The sequence below is a fragment of the Phaseolus vulgaris genome, chromosome 5 (assembly GCF_000499845.2).
Source record: "Phaseolus vulgaris cultivar G19833 chromosome 5, P. vulgaris v2.0, whole genome shotgun sequence".
NCBI lineage: Eukaryota > Viridiplantae > Streptophyta > Magnoliopsida > Fabales > Fabaceae > Phaseolus > Phaseolus vulgaris.
In genome coordinates this window covers 29,451,458-29,474,194 of record NC_023755.2, presented here as the reverse complement: position 1 = coordinate 29,474,194, position 22,737 = coordinate 29,451,458, and the positions used below count along the sequence as shown (strand labels likewise).

Here is a 22,737-nt window from a genome sequence, read left to right as displayed (position 1 = left end):
TATGTTAATGTAGTGATTCAGTGAATGGTACTTCGTATAATGAAATTATAATTTGTGGTTTTAGGGTTTAAGGGAAAGACATTTTGCCCACATAGTACAAATATGTATAATTAATATAAGAATAACAAGTTAAAACTTTGAAAATGGGTTCCCACATGCAGCCATGCAGGTGGCATTTATTTACTAAGAGATGAGAAGGTTTTGTTTTTGAAAGGTTATGGTATTAATGAGGGTGATGTTATGATGGAGTGAAGTGAGATTGAGACCCAAAACCAAAGCAATGAATGGCCAAACTTTGTCCTATTTGAATTAAGTAAATGGCATTAACACTCTTCAATCTTCTCACTCCAATCAAAGCTGCCGGCCTCATATTTCTTTCCATTTGCATTCTTATGTCCCTCATCTTTCCCCTTTTTACACCTTTTCCTTTTTATCTAAACAATATATTATCTCAGATTTTTAATATAAACAAAATCCAAAAAGGCTTGCTCCATTGTAATAATCTGATTTCTCTTCAAATATTTATTCACTTTCTACTTTTATTTTACATTTTTTATATGTCACTGTTTTTGAAGAGGATGACTTCAAGGTAATTGTGGGATTTTGTGTCTATAGACTTGATAAAAAAAATTAAATAATGAGACAAAAAAAAATAAAAATCATTCACTTTCTAGAAATTTGGACTTGTTGAAAAAGTTAAGGTCACATACAAGTTTATCAAACATGTCCTTGCAAATTTATCAAATTTGCATCTTTAAATTTACATAATATTACACTAAGCATAATTTAGATATTGTATAAAAAAAACAAGTAATATTTAATTTTACTTCTACCAAGGTAATTAATTACCTACCCTTATAAACTTTCTTTTTCCTTTTTTATGTTTCTATTTTCTCTCTTGATTTAAATAAAATCATTTATTTATTTATTTTACTAGTAGAAACATGTAAGCATATGTAGTTCACCTTTTTATTTTGATAAAATTTTATTAATATTATAATAAATATTGAAATAATAATATATTATTAAATTATAAAAAAATCATAAGAAGTAATTACAAAATAAATAATTTTTATGGTTTTATTATATGTAATATTTTATTGTGTATATGATTTTTATTTTTATTTTAGATAATTATTTGAATTTAAAAAATAGGTACTCAAACAAAATTGTAAAAAATTATGCACACACAAAAAAAATACAATTCCTTTAGTAATGTTATTGTTTGGTAATTTATTTATTGTATATGTGATTTTTATTATTATTATTAGTTATTTGAATTAAAAAAATAGTTACTGAAAAAAGTAAAATTTAAGAAATTATAAACACTAAAAAAATAGTTAATTTATAGATTTTTTTTTCTATTCTCTTTTCCAAACCGACATTGTAGATGTTTGTTAACATTTTAGAAAAAAAGTATTAAGTGAACTAATTTGATCCAATTTCATAAAAAAATGTATTTAACCTAATAAATAAGTGAATTAATAGAAAATGTTTTGTTAAAGGATTTAAAAACTATTCTTATGCAGGGGAAAAATGAAAATAGTGTAAAATAAGTTGGTGGTGGAAACGCAAATTGCAAGAAGTTGAGGGTGGAAGATGCAAAAGAGAAAAGTCAGTAACAGCATTATACGCGGCAGAGAAAAAAAAGGGCAGAGGGAGGGAGAGTGAGCCAAGTCAGAGTGTGTCTTCCAACTTCGAAGCTCCGACACAGCTTTTTAACCATTCTCGCTTTTTCTCGCATTGCCACTATGCTTAATTTCTAGGGTTAGGGTTTTTGCTCCTCAGAAAAATCGAAATGGACGAAGATTACGGCTACAGAAGGAAGGCCAAGATTGCACTCATCGCCATTATTGTCCTCGCTTCCCTCGCCGTCTTTGCCTTGCTCGTTGCCTTTGCTTACTACTGCTACATCCTCAACAAGGTCTCCAACCGCCGCAAAAGCCTCAAAAAAGGTTTGGCTCTCTTTCGGAAATGTACCGAACTTCAATGTTTGCTTTCTATTCATTTGCAAACGCCACAAATTATTCGATGGAACTGTTGCTGACCAATCTGTACTAACATGCAGTTGAGTTTTTCAGTTTATGAAAAAAATTAATAACATTCATCTAGGTGTCTTGTAGGGGAATTTATTATACAATTTGAGTTTTTCAGTTTATGAAAAAAATAGTCTTTAGGTGACGTGTGATTTATTGTTGTTAATTCTTTTATGTAAATTTGTAAATTTAAAGACCTGACACATGAAGACTTCTCAGGTGGTGGTTTGGGAGGACTATGTAATAATTTATTGTCATGTGGAGGTTAGTTTTGATTACGGTGTAGTTTCGTCTGATTGAAGGGAAGTGTTAGATTTAGTGCCATTGATACTAGGCTGTGATATCTCTCATGTGCTGTTTTATTCTGGTTTGATTGAGATTTTGCTCGTTTTGTGTTTTTCCCCCTCCTGGATTTTGGCCTAGTGGAAATTTTGGTAAAAATTGTGTTATTTATGAATTTTTTTTGTCAGAAAAATTAGTGATTTTTTTATGGAGGGGTTGGGGTTAGTTGTGTTTCATGTAGGTTTAGATTAAAATGGAGAATTTGACTAATGCAAGACGTGGGCGTTCTGTTGATAGATTTATGTTGGAACTGTATGTTTGTTGTTTTTACTGTTTATACGTGCTCCTTTCTTGTCTTCAAATTTGGTGGAGTTCGCATATCAAACCGGATACGTTAGACCTGTTCGGTTTAAAAAGAAAAGACTGTTCCTGTTTTCCTTTCATGGATTCACAAATAAATACGAAATGATGCCTTATTTTTATTCTGTTTTCAGTTCTCAACAAAGATGACTATTGACAAACTTGACAATGGTGAAAATACCATTTTTTCTATACAACTGTTCGAAAATACTGAACAAAGTGAAAATAATATGATTTTTTTTTTAATTATTTGTGAAAGCAAGGAAGGAAAATAGAAATTTCTTATTCAAGCCAAGTTGATCCTTATTTTCCTTTGTATTCTCATTTAATTAGTTCAATTAATGATCACATATCAATCTCTACACTTGTAAAAAAAGTAAGTATAATGCAGGCAATAATTAATACTGCCAGTTCATTGATATTCATTTATATTTTTTTTTCTACGGGGTGTAATTAATTCTCATCTATATTGTTTGAGAGTATTCAATAGAATGGAAAAGGGAGTACATTGAGTGTTATTATGTTTTACCCTTTCTTTCAAGATTTTAAAGTAATGGTTTGAAAGTAACTTCTGTGTTTTTACTTTAAACCTTTATATCTTTCCTTTTTTTCTACTTTACTTGAGTAAATTGAGGTCCCAGTTACTGACAGATTTTGCTTGGTTTTATATTAGTTGAAGACGCTAACCTTAATGAGAATAGTGACTTTGCAAATCTGCAAGTTATTGCCGAGAAAGGACTTCAGGTGTTCACTTTCAAGCAGCTGCATTCTGCTACAGGGGGCTTTAGCAAGTCGAATGTCATTGGTCATGGTGGATTTGGACTTGTTTACCGAGGAGTGCTCAATAATGGCAGGAAAGTTGCAATTAAATTCATGGATCAGGCAGGAAAGCAAGGGGAAGAAGAATTTAAAGTAGAGGTTTGTTACTTCTTATCTAGAAATGCATTGTTTCTTTTCTAGAAACAATGGGAAAAGGAATGCATTGTTCTTCATGTTTATGCGTTTGATTTCCCCTATAATCAAAATAGTTAAATTTTTAAACCATACTCTTTTTGGCCTTGTCAATGAATTAAGTAGCTTTTAGAAGCCAATTCATTTTGGTAATTGAATTGAATTGGTTGCTTACATGTTACTGTAGGTGGAATTGCTAAGGCGGTTGCATTCACCATATCTGCTGGCATTGCTTGGGTACTGCTCTGATAGTAATCATAAATTGCTGGTGTATGAATTTATGGCAAATGGTGGACTGCAGGAACATCTTTATCCTGTTAGCAGTAAGTTATGAAATATATATTTGCTAGAAAGCTTTTATTCTTTGCTAATTTAAAATGCTGCTAATGGATGATATGATACTTCAAAAACTTTTCGTACTTGACAGACACTAGTCCAGACTCATCCTCGTAAAGGGATGGATGTATCATATGTCTATTGAATTTTGATATAACAATCTCGGCTTTTGCTATACTTAATCTGCTCCCTACAGGGTCCGGAACAAGGAAAAATTGCTTAGAACCTTTTTCTAGTTTGAATGAGCAACTCTCAGTTAGAAATATATTTGATGATAGATTAATCTGTTAATCTTGCCGTATTGAATATCTGATTTAAATTGATGAAATTATTGATTGGAAACAGTCTGGGTAGCATGTACCCAGTTTGACTGTTACATTTGGTTCTCTTAGTAACTGATTCCTTACATAGTTTCTTCTCTTTTGTTGTGTAAGATTGAATGGCATGTCCATATAAGCAAAGAAAATAATTTTCCCCAAATTCTCTCTTTTGCATTCTCTTTTCCGAACTTCTTCTCTCTGCAAGGCTTTTTCTTCCCTTGTAAAGTTTGTGATGACTATGGGTTAGAAGTGACACATCGAACTTTGTTCCATGCATATTACACAATCTGGACAGTGGCCTTGAAGTGATAACCATGTTATTTCAATCTTAAATTACATTATATGTTTGCTTTGTTACTGCTTTTTCAGATGTCTACATTTTACATATATAGCTCGTAGGTGCATAAGTAATTTATATGCGATCTTCTTTGAGGAAAGGTCTTAAGTTGGTCAGTTTATATACAGTTGACAATCTTGCAAGAGAGGAGAGATTTACCTCCTGATTGTTTTTTCTCATCCTCTAGTCTCTCTTTTAGGGGAAGAGAGCCCTTGGGCAGGAAAGACAGGAGTTGTCTTATCTGTTATAACAGGAGTGGGTGTTAAATAGGTTTACTTGAAGCTGCAATACTTCCCTCTAAATCTCTAGGTGTATTGAACACACTGTAAAGGGAAATATTTGATGGGTCATTTATGGCGTAAAGTTTGTTTTAAAATAATTTCTATTCTTAATTTGTCTATTTGAGCTATTATAAACCAGAGCCTGGAGCAAGAATTAAGCTTATTATCTGAACCATGAAACAAAATTTTGCAATGATTTGTAGTAGAATGTTATAATTGTTTCTTATTCCATATTTTTGGGGTGTATTGATCTTTTTTTATTCGATTCGCTGTCTCTTATTGAAGACGTTACAAGATAAAGAGTCATGTTGTTTTTTCTCCCCTTATTTTCTTTTAAAATTTTCACCAGGGGACTATTTAATATAAAATGTCCAAAGTGTTGTGTCTGCAGCCATGTTTGCTATTTTTTGTTAGTTATTTTGTATGTTTGAGTTGGTTTTCATGAATTAATTTTCTTTCAGATTCTATAATAACACCCGTAAAGTTGGATTGGGAAACTCGCTTAAGAATAGCACTTGAAGCTGCAAAGGGATTGGAATATCTTCATGAGCATGTCAGTCCCCCAGTTATTCACAGAGATTTTAAGAGCAGTAACATCCTCTTGGATAAGAAATTTCATGCCAAAGTTTCTGATTTTGGATTGGCAAAGCTTGGACCTGATAGAGCTGGTGGACATGTTTCAACTCGAGTTTTGGGCACCCAAGGATATGTTGCCCCTGAGTACAAATCTTACCTTGTTTTTACATTGTTTTGGTTATTTTCTTTAAATAATTCCTCATGAAAAACTAATGTGTTTCTCAATGTTTGTTTGTGCAGATATGCACTAACAGGGCATTTGACCACAAAATCAGATGTGTACAGTTATGGTGTTGTACTTTTAGAGCTGCTCACTGGCCGAGTGCCAGTAGATATGAAGAGACCTCCAGGAGAAGGTGTTCTTGTTTCTTGGGTGCGTTTGCTAATTCTTTCCACCAATCAAGTTCTAAATTGATTTAATGAATTGGTATTTCAGTTTTTCAATTCATCCGACACCGTATTTAAGCACTAGCTTTTTTTTAACAAACTTGCATGTGCGATGTGGTTAGGCTCTGCCTCTTTTGACTGATAGAGAAAAGGTTGTCAAGATTATGGATCTTTCACTAGAAGGACAGTACTCTATGAAAGAGGTTGTGCAGGTGGCTGCAATTGCCGCAATGTGTGTGCAACCAGAGGCAGATTATCGTCCTCTCATGGCAGATGTTGTGCAGTCATTGGTTCCTCTGGTCAAGACTCAAAGGTCCCCTTCAAAGGTGGGAAGCTGCTCTAGTTTCCACTCCCCCAAGTTGTCCCCCGGCCCAACATCCAGTTAGTGCTTGTAACATATATTATCAACATTAAATGAAGGATAGGTACATGCTCACCTAACTAATATTTGTAGCTTGGTAGTAGTTGCCTTTTCTTTGTAATCTTAAACCATGGGATACTTTTTGAAGAGGAAAAAAATGGTGGGTTCAATGCTAATGTTCAATTTGATGAAAGATTAGACTTGTTTATCTTAGTTTGTGATGGAAGGTTCTGCTTAAGAGTCTCTTTTCAAGTCTCCCCATAATTGATGGTTGGTTGCTTGGTGCTTTACTAATCATTGTGGTTTTCAATTATCAATTATTGTACCCTTGAAGGCAAACAAAGAAAAAAGAGAGAAGAGAAAGCAATTGAACACTCCTAAGGGGATTCATCATCTTATTGTCCCCTCGTACGACTTTTTCCATTCTTGTAGTTACTACTGGCTGAGGCACAGATTTCTTTGGAAGGATGATGGTGTTAGGATCATGGCAAAAGGATAAAAAGCTGAAGGCTATATTGAACATATCATGAGCGAAATAATTAGAGCGTGTTTGGTTAAATACGTAAATATGATTGACGAAATGTCGCAAGATTCTCAAATATTTAAACCTATTTCTGTTTCTAGTACGTTAAAGAGAAACCGTGTTTAATCTTCTGTTTTCCTACATTTGATCATCGCCCCATATCTTCATGTTCCTAAACCCTCGTCACTGTCATGGCGACGTATGGAAAATTGAAGCCATTTTTAATTCTGTCAGAAAAATGTAGTTATTAAATATTGTTTGTCTAAAAGAGTAAGCGAAAGTAGCAATTCATGCATTGTCACCAGTCTAACACTGACATAAGACAAGCTTAGAATGGCACCAACTGTTTCGTTTATTTATAAATCAAAAACTGAGGACAAAGTAAGGTATATTGTTTGAGTTAGTTATCTATGCATTTTTTTTATAAAAGCTTTCATGTTAGACATTATACAACTTGACATCTCACTTAGGCTAGGTTGACACCTCAAGTAACAATCATCATTTGTCATCACATAAAAAAAATATTATTAAAAAAATACAAAAAAATACATAGGTAGACTATACCTATTCATGAAGAATTCTAAGAAAAAACTAGATGGAAGCCTATTATACCAATGAAATGGTTCTCTATGAATAAATTCTAAATTGACCAACTTATCCGCACATGCATTTCCTTCACGAAAAATATGAAAATATGAGTAATCCTAAACCTGATTTTCCCATAGTAATTAAGACAAGTATTCCATCAATTACGAAGCATCCACAAAACATTATTCATAGCAGTAAACGCATCACAAACCAAGGCAGAATCAAATTCAAGCCAGAAATTAGTAAGACCTATCTTTTGAGTTTCCTCCATTACATGTATAACTCCATAAAACTCAGCAACCATAGTAGTCTGAACTTCAAGAAACGCAAAGAAAGCACCAATAAACTCCCTCATACTCCTACAGAAAATACCTCCACAAGTAGCAAGACCAAGATACCCCTAGCAGCCCCATCAGTGTTAATTTTAACTCAACCTGGTGAAGGAAACTCCCATCTAACAGAGGACAAAGAACTTTACCACTACGGGTATTAATACCAAAAAACTCAATCACGTTGAAATTCAACATATCATTCTTCATTGAACCTTTAGACAAATTTCCCACTAGACAAGTTAAATCTTTAATTACCGAAATAGCCCTAGAAACCTCAATCTTATCTTGAAATCTAGCATAATTCCTCATATGCCATATCATTCAAATAGAAAAAGTTATCACAACAAAGCTTAATCAATTTAACCAAATGACTATCACCACTCTTAATAAAAGAAAGAAGATCATCCTTATTAAAGAAATGAGAAGTAAGAAAAATCTGTCGAATCCAACTCCAAATATGCAAAGCATTAGAACATTCAAAAAATAAATGTTGAATAGATTCACCATGCTTTTCACATAGCGTACACATAGAACATATATGCAAACCTTTATTATGAATATGTTGATTTGTAGGGAGCCTCCTATGAAAAACTTTCCAAAGTACTAGAGTTTTGGAAGGCAGAATAGATAAAGACCAAATGAATTTACCCCAACCACAGGAAACTTTTGGTTCCAAGAAAAAAGTCCTAGCCGATTTAAGAGTGAAACGACCAGACTCATCTAGAATCCAATTAAAAATATCATGTCCCACCCTAACCATGATATGATTAAAAAAATGAGACATCTGCAGTAAAGATAAGAGAATATTCCAATCATAACCTATCTAAAACTGAGAGACAGTATTCAGAATGCTAGCAGATAACACTGCAATATTTGCTAAAGAAGTAGTAGAACACCATTTATCATTCCAGAAACTAATAAAAGAACCTGTACCAATAGTCCAAGAAGTATAATCAAGTATAGTAGAATAAAACTGCTTAATTCCAAGCCAAAGAGATAAAGATCTCTAAACCATTCTAAACTCGTATTTTGATTTAAGAATCCTGGCTTTCAAAAGCAAACACCAAGGCATGTTGCTATAAGCAAAGTTACAAGCAAGCTTAAGAAGATATGCATTATTTTTATGACGAAGATTAATAATCTTCAAACCTCCATTCTCAAGAGGAGAACAAACCATATCCCAATTCACGGTGACTATGCCTTTTTTCAAAATATCACCAGTTCAAATAAAATGTCGACACCACTGCTCAACTTGGTTAAGAATTGAAATAGGCCATTTATACATATTAAAACTATAAGCTAGAAATCCAGTAATCACTGTAATGACCAACTGAATCTGATCCATCATGCTAAGAGATTTACCTTTCCAAGATGCTAGCTTCAATTTGACTTTATTAGCCAAAGGTTGAAGAAATCGACACTTAGGAGCACCAATAAAGATAGACACTCCTAAATAATTGAAAGGCAAACAACCATGACTACAAGAAAGAATACGTTGAATTATGGTGACAAATCTTGCAGAATTATCTACGGTGAAAAAACTACTTTTAGATTTATTAACATATTGATCAGAAAAATCACCATATGTTTTAAGAAAAATACTCAAATTTCTAAAAGACTAAATATCCCCCTACAAAAAAACAAATATGTCATCAACATATAAAATTTGAGAGGGAGTGAGATAACCTTGCAGACTAAATTTTCTTATCATTCACAAGCTTAGAGATACCTCTACTAAAAACTTCCTTTACAAGACAAAAAAGTAGAGACAAAGGATCACTTTGTGTTGACACCTCTACTGCAAGGAAAAAAAACCCACCAAACTACCATTTATTCTGATAGAAAGCATAGCTGAACGGAGAATTGTACTAATCCAACCGACAAACGAGGGGTGAAAACCCAAGCGTGTCAAAACTAATAATAAGAACTTTCAACTCAGAGTGTCAAAACTTTGTAAGCCACATGTGTAAGAACTTTATAAAGCATGTTAATAGCTTCAGAAGCAATACCAATGCAATTCTGAATCTATCTACCCTGCACAAACCCATATTGATTAGGAGAAATGATTCTAGCAGCCACAAGTGCAAGCCTATCCGCCAATATCTTGGAAATAATCTTAAATTTGAAATTAACAACAACAATTGGCCTGTAATCTATAATGGGGTCAGCACCCTGAATCTTAGGAATAAGAGATACCACATTACTATTTATTCCAGGGAGAACCCATTTTTGTTTAAAAAAACCGTTGAACAACATTGCAAACATTTGTCCCAATAATGTCTCAGTAAGAATGATAGAAAACACCACTAAAACCATCAGGACTAGGAACACTATTACCATTAAGATTAAAAACAACAATCTTGATTTCCAAAAAATAAGGACATTTAATTAACATCATATTCTCCTCAAAGGAAACTAGCTCAAGAATATAAAAACCCATAAAATCTTCCATCTTACTTGTATCTAGAACATTAGAAATAGACTCAGCATAAATATTTTTATAAAAGTCCAAAATATCATCATCATCAATGAGTTTAGGATCCTCAGTAACCTCATTATCAATCCGTAGACGATGAATCCCACTAGAATTATTTCTCCTTAAGACCATAGCATGAAAAAATGCAGTATTTCAATCTCCATCTTTGAACCATAACATCTTAGCCCTTTCTTTCCAAAACAAATATTGACAGTGAAGAGCATGATCAAGCTCCTCTTAGCAATCTTTTCTTGACAGAGACGCCCATCAATATCAGACAAACTAGTAGTTTCTAAGTTTTGTTGAATACCAAGGAGGAGACACTACTTAAGAAGAATTGCATTGTGAACATTACCAATTTTTTTTTTTATTCTAGTCTCAAAGCTCAATTTTCAACCTTTTGTTGCAAAATAAACACAGGACTACCAACAACCTTATTAGCCCAAGAATCATGAATAAACTTTAGACACAAAGTGAACTGAAGCCACATAGAAAAGAAACGAAAATTGCTAACCTTCATCAAAGAATTACTTGCAAGACTAGCACGAATAGAGGAATGATTAGAACAGTTTTTAACAAGAACCTGATAAGTACAAGAATCTCATTCATCCAGACACACTCCATTACATAAAGCCCTATCCATTCTTCTATGAATTCTATGCAACCCTCTCCTTCCATTACACCAAGTATAACAAGATCTAGTAAAAGGCACACAAGAAAGATCATTAGTATTAATCCAATAAAGGAATTCATTACAAGAAACCTGATTAAAATTCACCCCCCCCTTTACAGTCATCCGTCGAGAGCACAACTTTAAAATCTCCCAGAATACACCAAGGCCCTATGAAGGAACTAAGATCCCTCCAGAAAAATCATCTAGCCAAGTATGTGTTGTTAGGATTATAAGACTAAAACAAGAAGGGGGGGGGGGGTAAATTGTTTTTGAAATATTTTATGCATTACATAAAGCCCTATCCATTCTTCTATGAATTCTATGCAATCCTCTCCTTCCATTACACCAAGTAGAACAAGATCCAGTAAAAGGCATACAAAAAAGATCATTAGTATTAATCCAATAAAGGAATTCATTACAAGAAACCTGATTAAGAGTCACCCCCCCTTTACAGTCATCCGCCGAGAGCACAACTTTAAAATCTCCCAGAATACACCAAGGCCCTATGAAGGAACTAAGATCCCTCCAGAAAAATCGTCTAGCCAAGTATGTGTTGTTTGGATTATAAGACTAAAACAGGGGGGGGGGGGGTAAATTGTTTTTGAAATATTTTATGCATTACATAAAGCCCTATCCATTCTTCTATGAATTCTATGCAACCCTCTCCTTCCATTACACCAAGTATAACAAGATCCAGTAAAAGGCATACAAGAAAGATCATTAGTATTAATTCAATAAAGGAATTCATTACAAGAAACCTGATTAAGAGTCACCCCCCCCCTTTACAGTCATCCGCCGAGAGCACAACTTTAAAATCTCCCAGAATACACCAAGGCCGTATGAAGGAACTAAGATCCCTCTAGAAAAATCGTTTAGCCAAGTATGTGTTGTTAGGATTATAAGACTAAAACGGGGGGGGGGGGGGGGTAAATTGTTTTTGAAATATTTTCGCAAGTATTGAAGGTAAAGTGAAAGGCTATGAAGAATTAATCAATGGAAAATTTGTCCAGCCAAATATAAAACTGTTTTTAAGCTTGAAGCAGAAAATCAACCGGTTGTTTTGACAATCGGTTGTTTTTATCAACACTTTATAAAAACAAAGTTAAAGCAGTTTAAAGAGTGTAAAGATAGAGAGATTCACATAGAATGTTTATACTGGTTCACTCTTCACCAAGAGCTACATCTAGTCCCCAGAAACCACTGGGTATTCCACTATGTAACCAACAACAAATTACAAATTACACACACACACACACCAAAGAAGTGATCTTGAACCCCTCAAGAACATTCACTTCCTTTGGCTACAACACAACACAAATCAGAACCCTCTCTGACTCTGTGCAACACCAGATCTTTACAGAAATAGAAATCAAAGAGAGAAAGGAATATAATACACCTGATACAATCACAAATTGGATTGAAATAATACACAACAGTCTTATTCCACTCTTAGCAAAAAATCCAAAGCCTTAAGCAATCTTGGAAAAACTGATTTTGAAAGTGTTAATATGAATCCAAAAGAACCAGGAGCGTATAACCACTTATTTATACTCCAATCAGTTGTTAAAAACATTTAATGCAAAAGCAAAATCAGTTTGAAAACAAACAAAAATAGATTGAATTAGTTAAACTAAATTCTCTTAAGAATTTTCAAAAAACAGTCAGTTGATTTTTCGGAATAACCGACTGAATTAGTTTTACAACAAAGTCAACCAAAGTCAAATAGTTTAAAAACCCTTCAAACAAGCTGAGAGAAAAACAACCGATTAAAACGAGAAATTAACAGGTTGTTTTTCTGCTTCTATTTGAAAACATATCTTTTTCAAAACGATTAAAATCAAATAACCTTGGATCAACTCTAAGAGTGGATTACAAATTCAAACTACCCAAAACACACCCAGAAACCCATCATCAAAGTCTTCAAGCAATCCACATAGATTTGGAGACATCAAAGCCAATGTTCAACATGTGTTACCACCATAAACACCTGCAAAGCTAAAACATTTATCATGCAGAAAACAAGTAACAAAAATAAGATGATCATTGACCTAGAAATTTTTGGACAAGATTAAGAACCGACAAACACTAAAGCTTAGAAACTTTATTAACAATAGGAGACGTAGCCACCAAATGCATATTAACATATTTGAAAAGCACGTCGAAAGTATCAGTGTACGACATCATAGGTTCAACAAGAAAAACCAGAAGGGGTTTATGTAGTTTAAGTAAACTAATCAACATCTCCACAGTTTTGTGATTTTCCAGTCCTCTAACATTCCAGAAAAATGAAGAAACCTTCATTGTGACGTTGTAGAGATAACTGCCTTAGCAGTCTTTTTTGGATTTACCAGTCCCCTTAGGTGGTCTCCTTAGTTTTTTTTAGTGAAAACTATTTCTTCTCCAGTATCATTGGCATCCTCCTTCATCTCATTAGGATCAACTCAAAATTTGTAAACAACATTTGTAGTGTCCAAACCATCAAGAGAGGAAAAGTGATTTTGCAGGACCAACGATAGTGCTTTAACATCCCCAAGAAATTTAGCCTTTTGAGGGGAGGTATGAGGCGACGAAGATGGTACAGTCACAATAGCAGAGACCTCCACATGATGACCATCAATTGAAGTCTTAATTGGTGCTTAGAATCTGTGGATGATTTAGCCTTCCGAGGAGAGGCAGGACGCAATGGAGATGGTACATCCATAGGAGCAGAGACCTCCAAATGATGATCATCAATAGGAGTCGTAACTGAATGTGACTCTGAGCCCTTGGCTTGCATAACGACAAATGAATTCCTTAGCATCCCCGATTCTGGGAAATCCGAAGTGGGAGTGGACAAACCCTACCTAGATGGGGACCTATCATGATCCGAGGCATCCTCGAAAGGAGGTATATCTGTTTAAGATAGGCTTTGATGTCTCCAAATCTATAAGGATTGCTTGAAGACCTGGGTGTTGCTTGTGTGTGTGTGTTTTGGGTAGTTTGAATTTGTAAATCCACTCTTTGTTATGATCCAAACTTGTTTTAATCAAGATCTTTTGAAAAAAGAGTGTTTTCTAAAGAAGTGGAAAAACAACTAGTTGTTTTATCGTTTCAATCGGTTGCTTTATACTTAGTGGTTTTTGAAAAGGATTTGAAAAGCTTGACTTTGTTTGACTTTGCTATCAAACCAATTCAATCGGTTCTTTCGAGAAATCAACCAATTGTTTTTTGAAAATCCTTAACAAAATATGTTAGGTTTGTTAAAACTGTCTTAAATGATTCAAAACTCATTTGGCTCTTGCATTAAATGTTTTTAACAGCTTTTTGGAGTATAAATAATATGTTATACGCTCGTAGTTGTTATGAAATGAGATTGTACCTTTCAAATCAGTTTTCCCCAAGATTGCTTCATGTTTTGGATTCTTTTAAAGAGTGGAATAGGACTGCTTTGTATTTTTCAATTCAATCTTTTGATTGTATCAAGTGTGATCATTCCTTTTCTCTCTTGATTTTTGTAATTCTGTAAAGACTGGTGTGTGCAGATCTAGAAGGTGTTCTGATATGTGGTGTGTTGTTAGCCAAAGGAGGTGTGTGTTCTTGAGGGATTTAAGATCACCTCTTTGGTGTGTGTGGTTTCTAATCAAGGTTTTGATTGCTCAGTGGATTGCTCATATGTTTCTAGGAACTGGATGTAACTTTTGGTTAAGAGTGAATCAGTATAAATTTGTTGTGTGATCTTTCTATCCTTTATCTCCTTTAAATCCGTTTCATCTTGTTTTTATTCATTGTTGATAAAATCAACTAGTTGATTTGCATAAACAACCGGTTGATTTTTTAGAATCAACTTGAAACAGGTTTATTTGTTGGTAGATCTGGTTTCTTGTTCATTGATTCTTCATTGAACTTTACTCTACCTTCAGTATTTGCGAAAGACAATTCACCCCACTCTACCTTCCAACAATATCTACAAAATCATCCTCCCATCCACCTGTTTTATCAGAAGCAAGGTGACCCAAAAGTGACCCTGCATTAGCCCGTCAGGAGCATCAATTTTCAATTTATCAGTGGGGCCTTCCACAAATTTCGATTGTGGATGTTTCTTCTGATACTCTTTACGTTGTTTAGGAGTCGCGACCCTACCCTGTTCCCGTTCATCAGAAGTTGTCTTCTGAGAAGGTTTAGGTTGAGGCCCAGGAACACGACCCTGATCATGAATCACCCGCCACTAAGCAAGCTCATACCCAATCATCTTACAGTGAGAGTTAAATGGAGGGAGCCATTCATATTCCAGACCAGCTACAAAAGAAAAGTCTGGATGTTCAACCAAGAGGTGATCGGGAAGAGGGACAACAAATCCTATTCTTTCTCATAGTATCCACTAGCACTCTAGCAAACATACCCCTATTATTTTTCATAGTATGATCATCCAAATTCAAAGGAGTACCAAGACCTCTAATGATGGAAAATATCGCCCTTGGTCTCTAATACTCCAAAGGCAAATTGTATATTCTAACCCAGGCCTGAGTTTTGGTACTCTTCGTGGTAGCTGGAACAAATTCTTTTGTCCAAGCAAACAATCTCAAGAAACCAGGAGATAACTTCAAGGAACCTATCCTCAGGGCCCATCACATGTGTTCTAAAGAAGCAAACTCAAACTTATAGAAACCCTTCCCAATAGGAATTGCTTTCCACGGTCCAAAAGTCTTCCACACCGGCTCCAACTTTTTAGTTAAATCCAAGTGTGTGAGAGGTTTATCCCCCTTAGATAGAATAATCCGACCATGAAGATGGGTCTTGCAATCCGCAAGACCAACCAAGTAATCTTCTTCATCAATCTGGACCGCAACCATGTCTCCCTTAATACAAGGAGTAGATAGCTGGGACAAAGGAATGTCACACGTATTTCCCAAAGCCTGAGCAAATGTCTTACTTTGGCTTGTCATAGCATATACGTTCTTATCAAGAGATACTTCTTGATCCATCAAACAATTCCATGGGATGAGGAAACCCTTAGAACCCTCTCTGATGCAAACCAAGCCAACAAGGAGATGGCCAAGGATTTAGCAGACCTCACCAGAGGAAGAAATGGACACAAACTAGAGCATCTAATGTTCTTCCTGCTGGTCTTCTTAAAGAATAAAACAAGTTGTAAATAATTTGGGCCAACTTTATGGGTCCAAATAGCAAAGATAGGCTAGAATAAGGTGTATTTAGCATAATAGGGGGTGTAGGTATCATTTTAGCTTGTTCCTAGCCTTTTAGGAAGGCAATTTGACCTAATTTCTAGAAGGAAAAACCTAGGATGCGGGTTTGACTTAGCCAAACCCTAAGGCTGCCGATTTTTTCCCTTTTCTCATCCTACCCCTCTTGCTTGTTTTCCAAGGCTCCTTCACCTATAAATAGGAGGCCTACCCATTGTATTTTACATGTTTTAATTGAATAGAAAAGTTACGCTGCACAAATATTGTGAGAGCTTGAGTGAGTATTGTCTCCTCTTCCTTTTGGTCTTATCTTGATGAGAATGAAACTCTCAAGTGGCGGCCTAACACTTATCTTGGTGGTTTCCACCCATCAAGTGGCGTGACCACCCACCACCATCTCCATAAGTTTCTTTTTCCATTTCCTTCATGTTTCCTTTCCATTAATGTTTCCTAGTTTTCTTCTTTTCGGCAATTGCATACATGTCACCATACAATGTCTTTTTTATCTTTGCCTTTGTGAAATGCACATTCACACCTACTTAACCACTTGGTTAAGTTAGTGTCTAGTGATAATTTTCCTAAGGTCATCACCATCAACTCCTAAAATCTCAATCTTAAAGTAAAGTGTCACCTAAATGAAAACATCTAAAAATCAACTCACATCATGTGGTATTCAGAGCTTTGGTTTTTGAGCATATCTTGTTTAGAGTTGTTTGGCACTTTATTTTCTTGCATCTTTAATTCCTTGTCTTTACATTCAAGTACCTTTAAATTCTTCTCCTTACATTCTTGCATTTAATTTCAGCCCTTTTATTTTCTTGCAATTTCATTCGGCCATTTTACTTTTCCATAGCATTATTTTGCTTTTGGATTATTATTTTTGTGTCTTATTGTGTTCTTGCCTTTTTGATTTGAGTCATATGCTCATTAGTGTTCTAGGAGTCCTTATTTTGATTCTATTTACTTGGCTTTTAATTTTGAAAGTTTAAGAAGTAATTAGAAACTTGTTTTAGTAGAAGTAGATTTAAGTTCCAAACAAAAGATTTCGATTGATTAATTAAATTGAAGCCCAAACTTTTTGCAAAAATTGGAGTTATTGGAAAATATGCATGATAAAAACTATGGAAATTTCATTTCCATAATTCAAGAACTAGTATAAAAAAAAGGAAAGAAGTGTGAAGCACAAATTTGGGGTCCATTTCTTAAAGAAAAAAAAAACATTTCAAAATTTTGGGTTCAACTTGATTGGCAAATTGATTTCAACCATTGTGGAATTTTTATCCTTTTGCTTTAACAATTTCTAAAGAAAAAGTTTCATTGTTAAAAGTTTAGTAAGTATCTTTGAGTCATTTTTGTGTGCCTTTTTCTTAATTGTCTTTCTTCAAAGTTTTGTCATAATCTCTTTCTCAAATTTGGTTTAGCTTTTCTTGATTGTCTTTTGTAATTTTTTTTCTTAAGTTTTGTTGCGGTTTCTTTTAAGATCAAGTGATTAAGGCTTTGACCTTTTTCATTTGAGAGTTTTCAACCTCAAGAAAGACCTTTGTGAGAGGATAAAATTCTTTTTGAGTGCTTTGAGTGTTCTCCTCTTGTTTTCTTTTCACCAAAGTGACGCAAACTAAAGAGATTGTTTTCTAACTTCTATTTCACTAATTGTTTGTTCACTTGTGAATTATGGCTCATCTTTCTTCAGGGGAGACATCAAAACCCCAATCTTCCAAAAAGGCATTCCTTATGAGTGAATTGACGGCTTGATGTGAATGTAACTACAAGAACACATGATTCTTGACATTCTTAGGAACAACTTGAGCTGGATTTGAAAGGCACTTTACTTTAGAATTGGATCAATGTTCTAAATTCAAGAACTCACCAAAACTAAGCACCAACCAAGACTCATATGGAAGTCCATGTATTGTCAAATTGAATCAAAACAAAAGGAAAGAAGAACAAGAATTAAAACTGGACAGAATTTAAAAGCTAGCTACTGAACCAAAACAGAATTAAGAACACAATGCTGGAAACACAAAATAAATGGTAGAAAAAGAAGTAAACTCTAGGAATCAAAACTACCGAATGGAAAATTGAAGAAAAGGGAAGAAGAATACTTATAGAATAAGATGCTTGCTGGATTTTGAGAATTGGAAGAAGCCATTCACGCCACTTGGAACCTTGAACCAAGATAAGTGATGGAGTGCCACCACTTGAAGCTCACCATAGCTCACAAGATAAGGCAAAGAAGAGGAAGACTCAAAACTCACAAATTCTCTCCCAAATTGAGTATAGTCTCTCTACTATAAAATTCCAATCTGAATTGTGAAGGACCTAAGCCCTCCTTTTATAGGAGTAAGGGCTGGTCATTTACATAGCTTATTCCCTAAGCTACCCAAAAAACTCCTAAGATCACACCCCCTTACTAAGCTCACTCCCCAAGCTTCTAGAATTTGCTAAGCTAAAGCCTAAAGATGTTTTTACAAAAGAGGTGTCTCATGTTTCCCTCTAAGCACCTTTCTAAACATTATTCTATATTATTTACAATTTAAAAGAAACTATAAAGAGAGATATTTAATATGAAGCCTATTATTTGAGAGTTTGTAGACTTCTTTATCTTTAGGCTTGATCTTCTCTTTGACTTCTTTTAATTTGTGAGAAGACTAGAAGGAAGAACTTCAAATGTGTAGGTGAAAATCCTCTTCCTTCATTAATAAAATCCTCTCCTAGTGGATATCCATCACGGCTGCTAGGAGATCCCTTGCACAAAAAGATGAGGAAATGAGACAAATGGAGGAGAGGCTCCAAAGGCTTGAATCGGCTCATGTAAGACAACCAAGGAGATGGGAGCATAAAAGAGATACAAGAAGTTTCACTCAATATGGTAGCCATGAGGAAGAAGAAGATTGGAGATTGAACCAATTTGAGGAGAGGCTCCAACATCCACACCATGCTCCTAAACTTTCTTTGCCTTATGTAAAAATTCCTAGTTTTAGTGGGGAAGGTGATCCCAACATATATCTAGGATGAGAGGCTAAAGTTAAACAAATTTTTAATGTACATGAGGTCCAAGAAGACCAAAAAGTCTAGTTAGTCTCCTTAGAATTTTTAGACTATGCCATGCAGTGGTGGCATAAGACTGTAATGGACATTGGACTTAACAAGAGGTCAAATGTGGTCTCTTGGGAGGATTTAAAGTTATGCATGCGCGCTAGGTTTGTTCTTCCTCACTATAGGAAGGAACTCTTGTTGAAGCTCCAACGGCTTCAACAAGGAACAAAAAGTGTTGATGATTATTTTAAAGAGCTTGAAATGACTTTAACTAAAATTGACATGCATGAAAGTGAGCAATCTAAAATGGCTAGATTTGTAAGTAGACTAAGAAGGGAAATCCAATATGTGGTGAAACTTTATGAGTATTCATCTTTAGAAAAATTGGTTCACCTCGCCATCAAGGTTGAAACCCAACTTTCAAAGAAAAACCATTTCAAAAACTCTCATAATGATGGCTACTACCAATCATCTTGGAAAACCAAAAACAAAACTTTTTCCAAAAATTTTCCTTCAAATGTTGAGAAAGATTCCACTTACAACCCTAGAAATTCTAATCCCTCCACTTCAACACCTAACTCACCTACTAAAATCTCAAGTAGAAAGTGTTTTAAATGTTTAGGTTTTGGACACATTGTATCTAATTGTCCTTCAAAAAGAAACAAGATGGTTAAAGAAGGGGTTGTCATGAGTGACCATAGCTCCCAAAGGTCTAGGTCCCCTAACCATTCTAGATCGCCAAGTGAGGAAGAAAGTGAGAATCCATGTGAAGAAGACTTATTAGTAGTGAGGCACATGTTAGGTCAAGTTTTAAAACCTTTTTATGAAAGTCAAAGGGAAAACATTTTCCACACTAGGTGCCTCATTAATAATAAGTTGTTCTCCTTAATTGTGGATGAAGGGAGTTGTGCAAATGTGGCAAACACAAAAGTGGTAGACAAACTTAAGTTATCAACCATCTCTTATGCAAAGCCCTATAAACTTCAATGGTTAAGTAAAGAGGGGGAGATCATAGTGAATAAGCAAGTCCTCATAGCCTTTTCTATTGGTAAATATAAGGATGAGGTCTTGTGTGATGTTGTCCCTATGGAAGCTACTCATATTCTTTTAGGTAGGCCATGGCAATATGATATGAAAACCCTTCATGATGGCGTTACCAACAAAATCTCTATCACCTTCCATGGGCATAAGGTCACACTAAAATCTCTCTCACCAAAAGAAGTCCATGAGGACCAACTTAAAATGAAAAACAAAAGAGAAAATGAAGAAGAGAACGAAAGAAAAGATAAACCGAGTCACAAAATATCATCTTCCACAACTAAACTAATCATGTTGACTTGTGCCATGCTACCAACTACACCTCCAAGGTGTCCTTCTTCTTTGTCTTTTTCATTACCAAATAAATCTAATTACTTGACATCTTGGACAAAGAAACTTTGGGATGAACATCAAATACCTCCTAAGGGTTCTCACCTTTTAAGAGGATTTTTATCACCATGCTCTTCCATCCCCAAATCTTCTTTTCCAACATGGCTTGTAAGAAACGCTTACCCTTTTGAACTACCCAAGCTTAAAGAACATAAGTTTGTTTCACATCCCACACCTTGCACTATCTTATATGTGAACAAACTAACTATGTTATCTTCAAGAGTTCTAAATTCGAGGTCGAATTCTCTCAAACCTGGGGGGCATGATGCAAACCAAGCAAACGAGGAGATGACCAAGGATGCACACTATGAGAAGTCATCTCAATAATCAAGTGAAGACCCCACCAAGGATTTAGCAAACCTCACCAGAGGAAGAAATGGACACAAACCAGAGCATCTAATGTTCTTCCTACTAGTCTTCTTAAAGAATAAAACAAGTTGTAAATAATTTGGGCTCACTTTACGGGTCCAAATAGTAAAGATAGGCTAGAATAAGGTGCCTTTAGCATAATAGGGGGTGTAAGTATCATTTTAGCTTGTTCCTAGCCTTTTAGGAAGACAATTTGACCTAGTTTCTAGAAGGACAGGCCTAGGATGCGAGTTTGACTTAGTCAAACCCTAAGACTGCCCATTTTTTCTCTTTTCCCATCCTACCCCTCTTGCTTGTTTTCCAAGGCTCCTTCACCTATAAATAGGAGGCCTACCCATTGTATTTTACATGTTGAAATTGAATAGAAAAGTTACGCTGCACAAATATTGTGAGAGCTTGAGTGAGTATTGTCTCTTCTTCCTTTTGGTCTTATCTTGATGAGAATGAAACTCTCAAGTGGCGGCCTAACACTTATCTTGGTGGTTTCCACCTGGCGTGACCACCCACCACCATCTCCATAAGTTTCTTTTTCCATTTCCTTCATGTTTCCTTTCCATTAATATTTCCTAGTTTTCTTCTTTATTTCAACAATTGCATACATGTCACCATACAATGTCTTTTTATCTTTGCCTTTGTGAAATGCACCTTCACACCTACTTAACCACATGGTTAAGTTAGTGTCCAGTGGGAATTTTCCTAAGGTCATCACCATTAACTCCTAAAATCTCAATCTTAAAGTAAAGTGTCAACTAAATGAAAACATCTAAAATCAACTCACATCACTCCGCCATCCCCAACAACTAACAAGTTGTTGCACACGACAAGCACTGTCGTTGCCCAACCAGTAGCGAACACACAACCACCCCCTGCAACCACAACCCCCCACAGAAGCAACTGCCGCCTCCGCGTGCAACACCATCGCACTGGTCCCAGACTGACGCAAGCTCGTTGCTCGCAGATCACGCTCCACCACACGTCTCGCGTCACCACAATGGATTGCCGCAAACAGCAGACGTCGCGCGCACAACGCCCTTCTCTCATCGTGCGCAACACCCTCTGCTCTCGTCACGCGTTGTCGTTTGTCGCACAGGGTCCCACACGTCACTTCCTTTCGCACGTAGGTATGCCGCAACAGGACAACTGTTTGTTCGCAACCTCCACGACACACCCCACAACAACCGCGAGCACCACTGCCTTAAATCACAAAAACCCTAATGCACCACCAAAACTAGATTGTCAGACCTCCGCACCACACAAACCCTAACCGTTCCGAAAACTCTCAGAAGAGAACAAAATATTTTCCTCTCTATATATTTGATAACTATATTGTTTTTTTTATCAGCAATACTATATTATTTTGATATATGTTGAAAGAAAAAAAAACACTAGTATTTTGATATATGTTGAAAGAAAAAAAAAACACTACTTTTTTATTCTCGTGCATAATGTCATCATATCATATGACCGATAACTCTTTTGAAAAGTAGGATTAAAGAAACATCTATCATTCTATGAAATAATATATTACTTTGAAATGGTATAACTAAATTAACATTTTTATGAAATAATATATTACTTTGAAATGGTATAACTAAATTAACATTTTTGTAAACAATAACACATTGAGAAAAGGAACAAAAAAACCAAAAACATAAAAAATTTTGTTTCTTATTTTTATTATACTATATCAATCATTAACTTACAGAATGCGAATTATTTTTAAAGATTAAAATAATAAACAGACTTATAATAAAAAGAAACACTATGGAAAAATTATATATACTAATCAAAACTTAAATTTTTACTGTCAAAAAAGAAAATAAGTCTTCAAAGAAATATTTATCATTTCTATTAGAGGAAAACAATATAAATGAAGATTTCTCTTTTCCACACACGCACACAACT

The 22,737-nt window shown here is 34.9% G+C and overlaps 2 protein-coding genes across 2 annotated transcripts; both read left to right on the top strand.

Annotated features, from left to right (window-relative positions):
* The first annotated feature begins 1,614 nt into the window (after nt 1-1,614).
* LOC137835386 (probable serine/threonine-protein kinase PBL7) lies at nt 1,615-6,420 on the top strand. Its single transcript, XM_068643869.1, has 6 exons — nt 1,615-1,955; nt 3,352-3,596; nt 3,817-3,952; nt 5,365-5,623; nt 5,720-5,852; nt 5,989-6,420. Exons 1-6 carry the CDS (start codon nt 1,799-1,801, stop codon nt 6,250-6,252), a joined length of 1,194 nt encoding a protein of 397 aa, XP_068499970.1. The 5' UTR covers nt 1,615-1,798; the 3' UTR covers nt 6,253-6,420.
* Nucleotides 6,421-19,128: 12,708 nt separating this feature from the next.
* On the top strand, nt 19,129-20,790 carry LOC137834272 (uncharacterized). Its single transcript, XM_068642335.1, has one exon. It carries the CDS (start codon nt 19,129-19,131, stop codon nt 20,788-20,790), a length of 1,662 nt encoding a protein of 553 aa, XP_068498436.1.
* Nucleotides 20,791-22,737: the final 1,947 nt, after the last annotated feature.

Coding starts and splice junctions, on each gene's coding strand:
- LOC137835386 (XM_068643869.1), top strand. CDS start 1,799: ATGGACGAAGATTACGGCTACAGAAGGAAGGCCAAGATTGCACTCATC. Junction 3,597..3,816: donor AAGAAGAATTTAAAGTAGAG/GTTTGTTACTTC, acceptor ATGTTACTGTAG/GTGGAATTGCTAAGGCGGTT. Junction 5,624..5,719: donor CAAGGATATGTTGCCCCTGA/GTACAAATCTTA, acceptor TTGTTTGTGCAG/ATATGCACTAACAGGGCATT.
- LOC137834272 (XM_068642335.1), top strand. CDS start 19,129: ATGGACATTGGACTTAACAAGAGGTCAAATGTGGTCTCTTGGGAGGAT.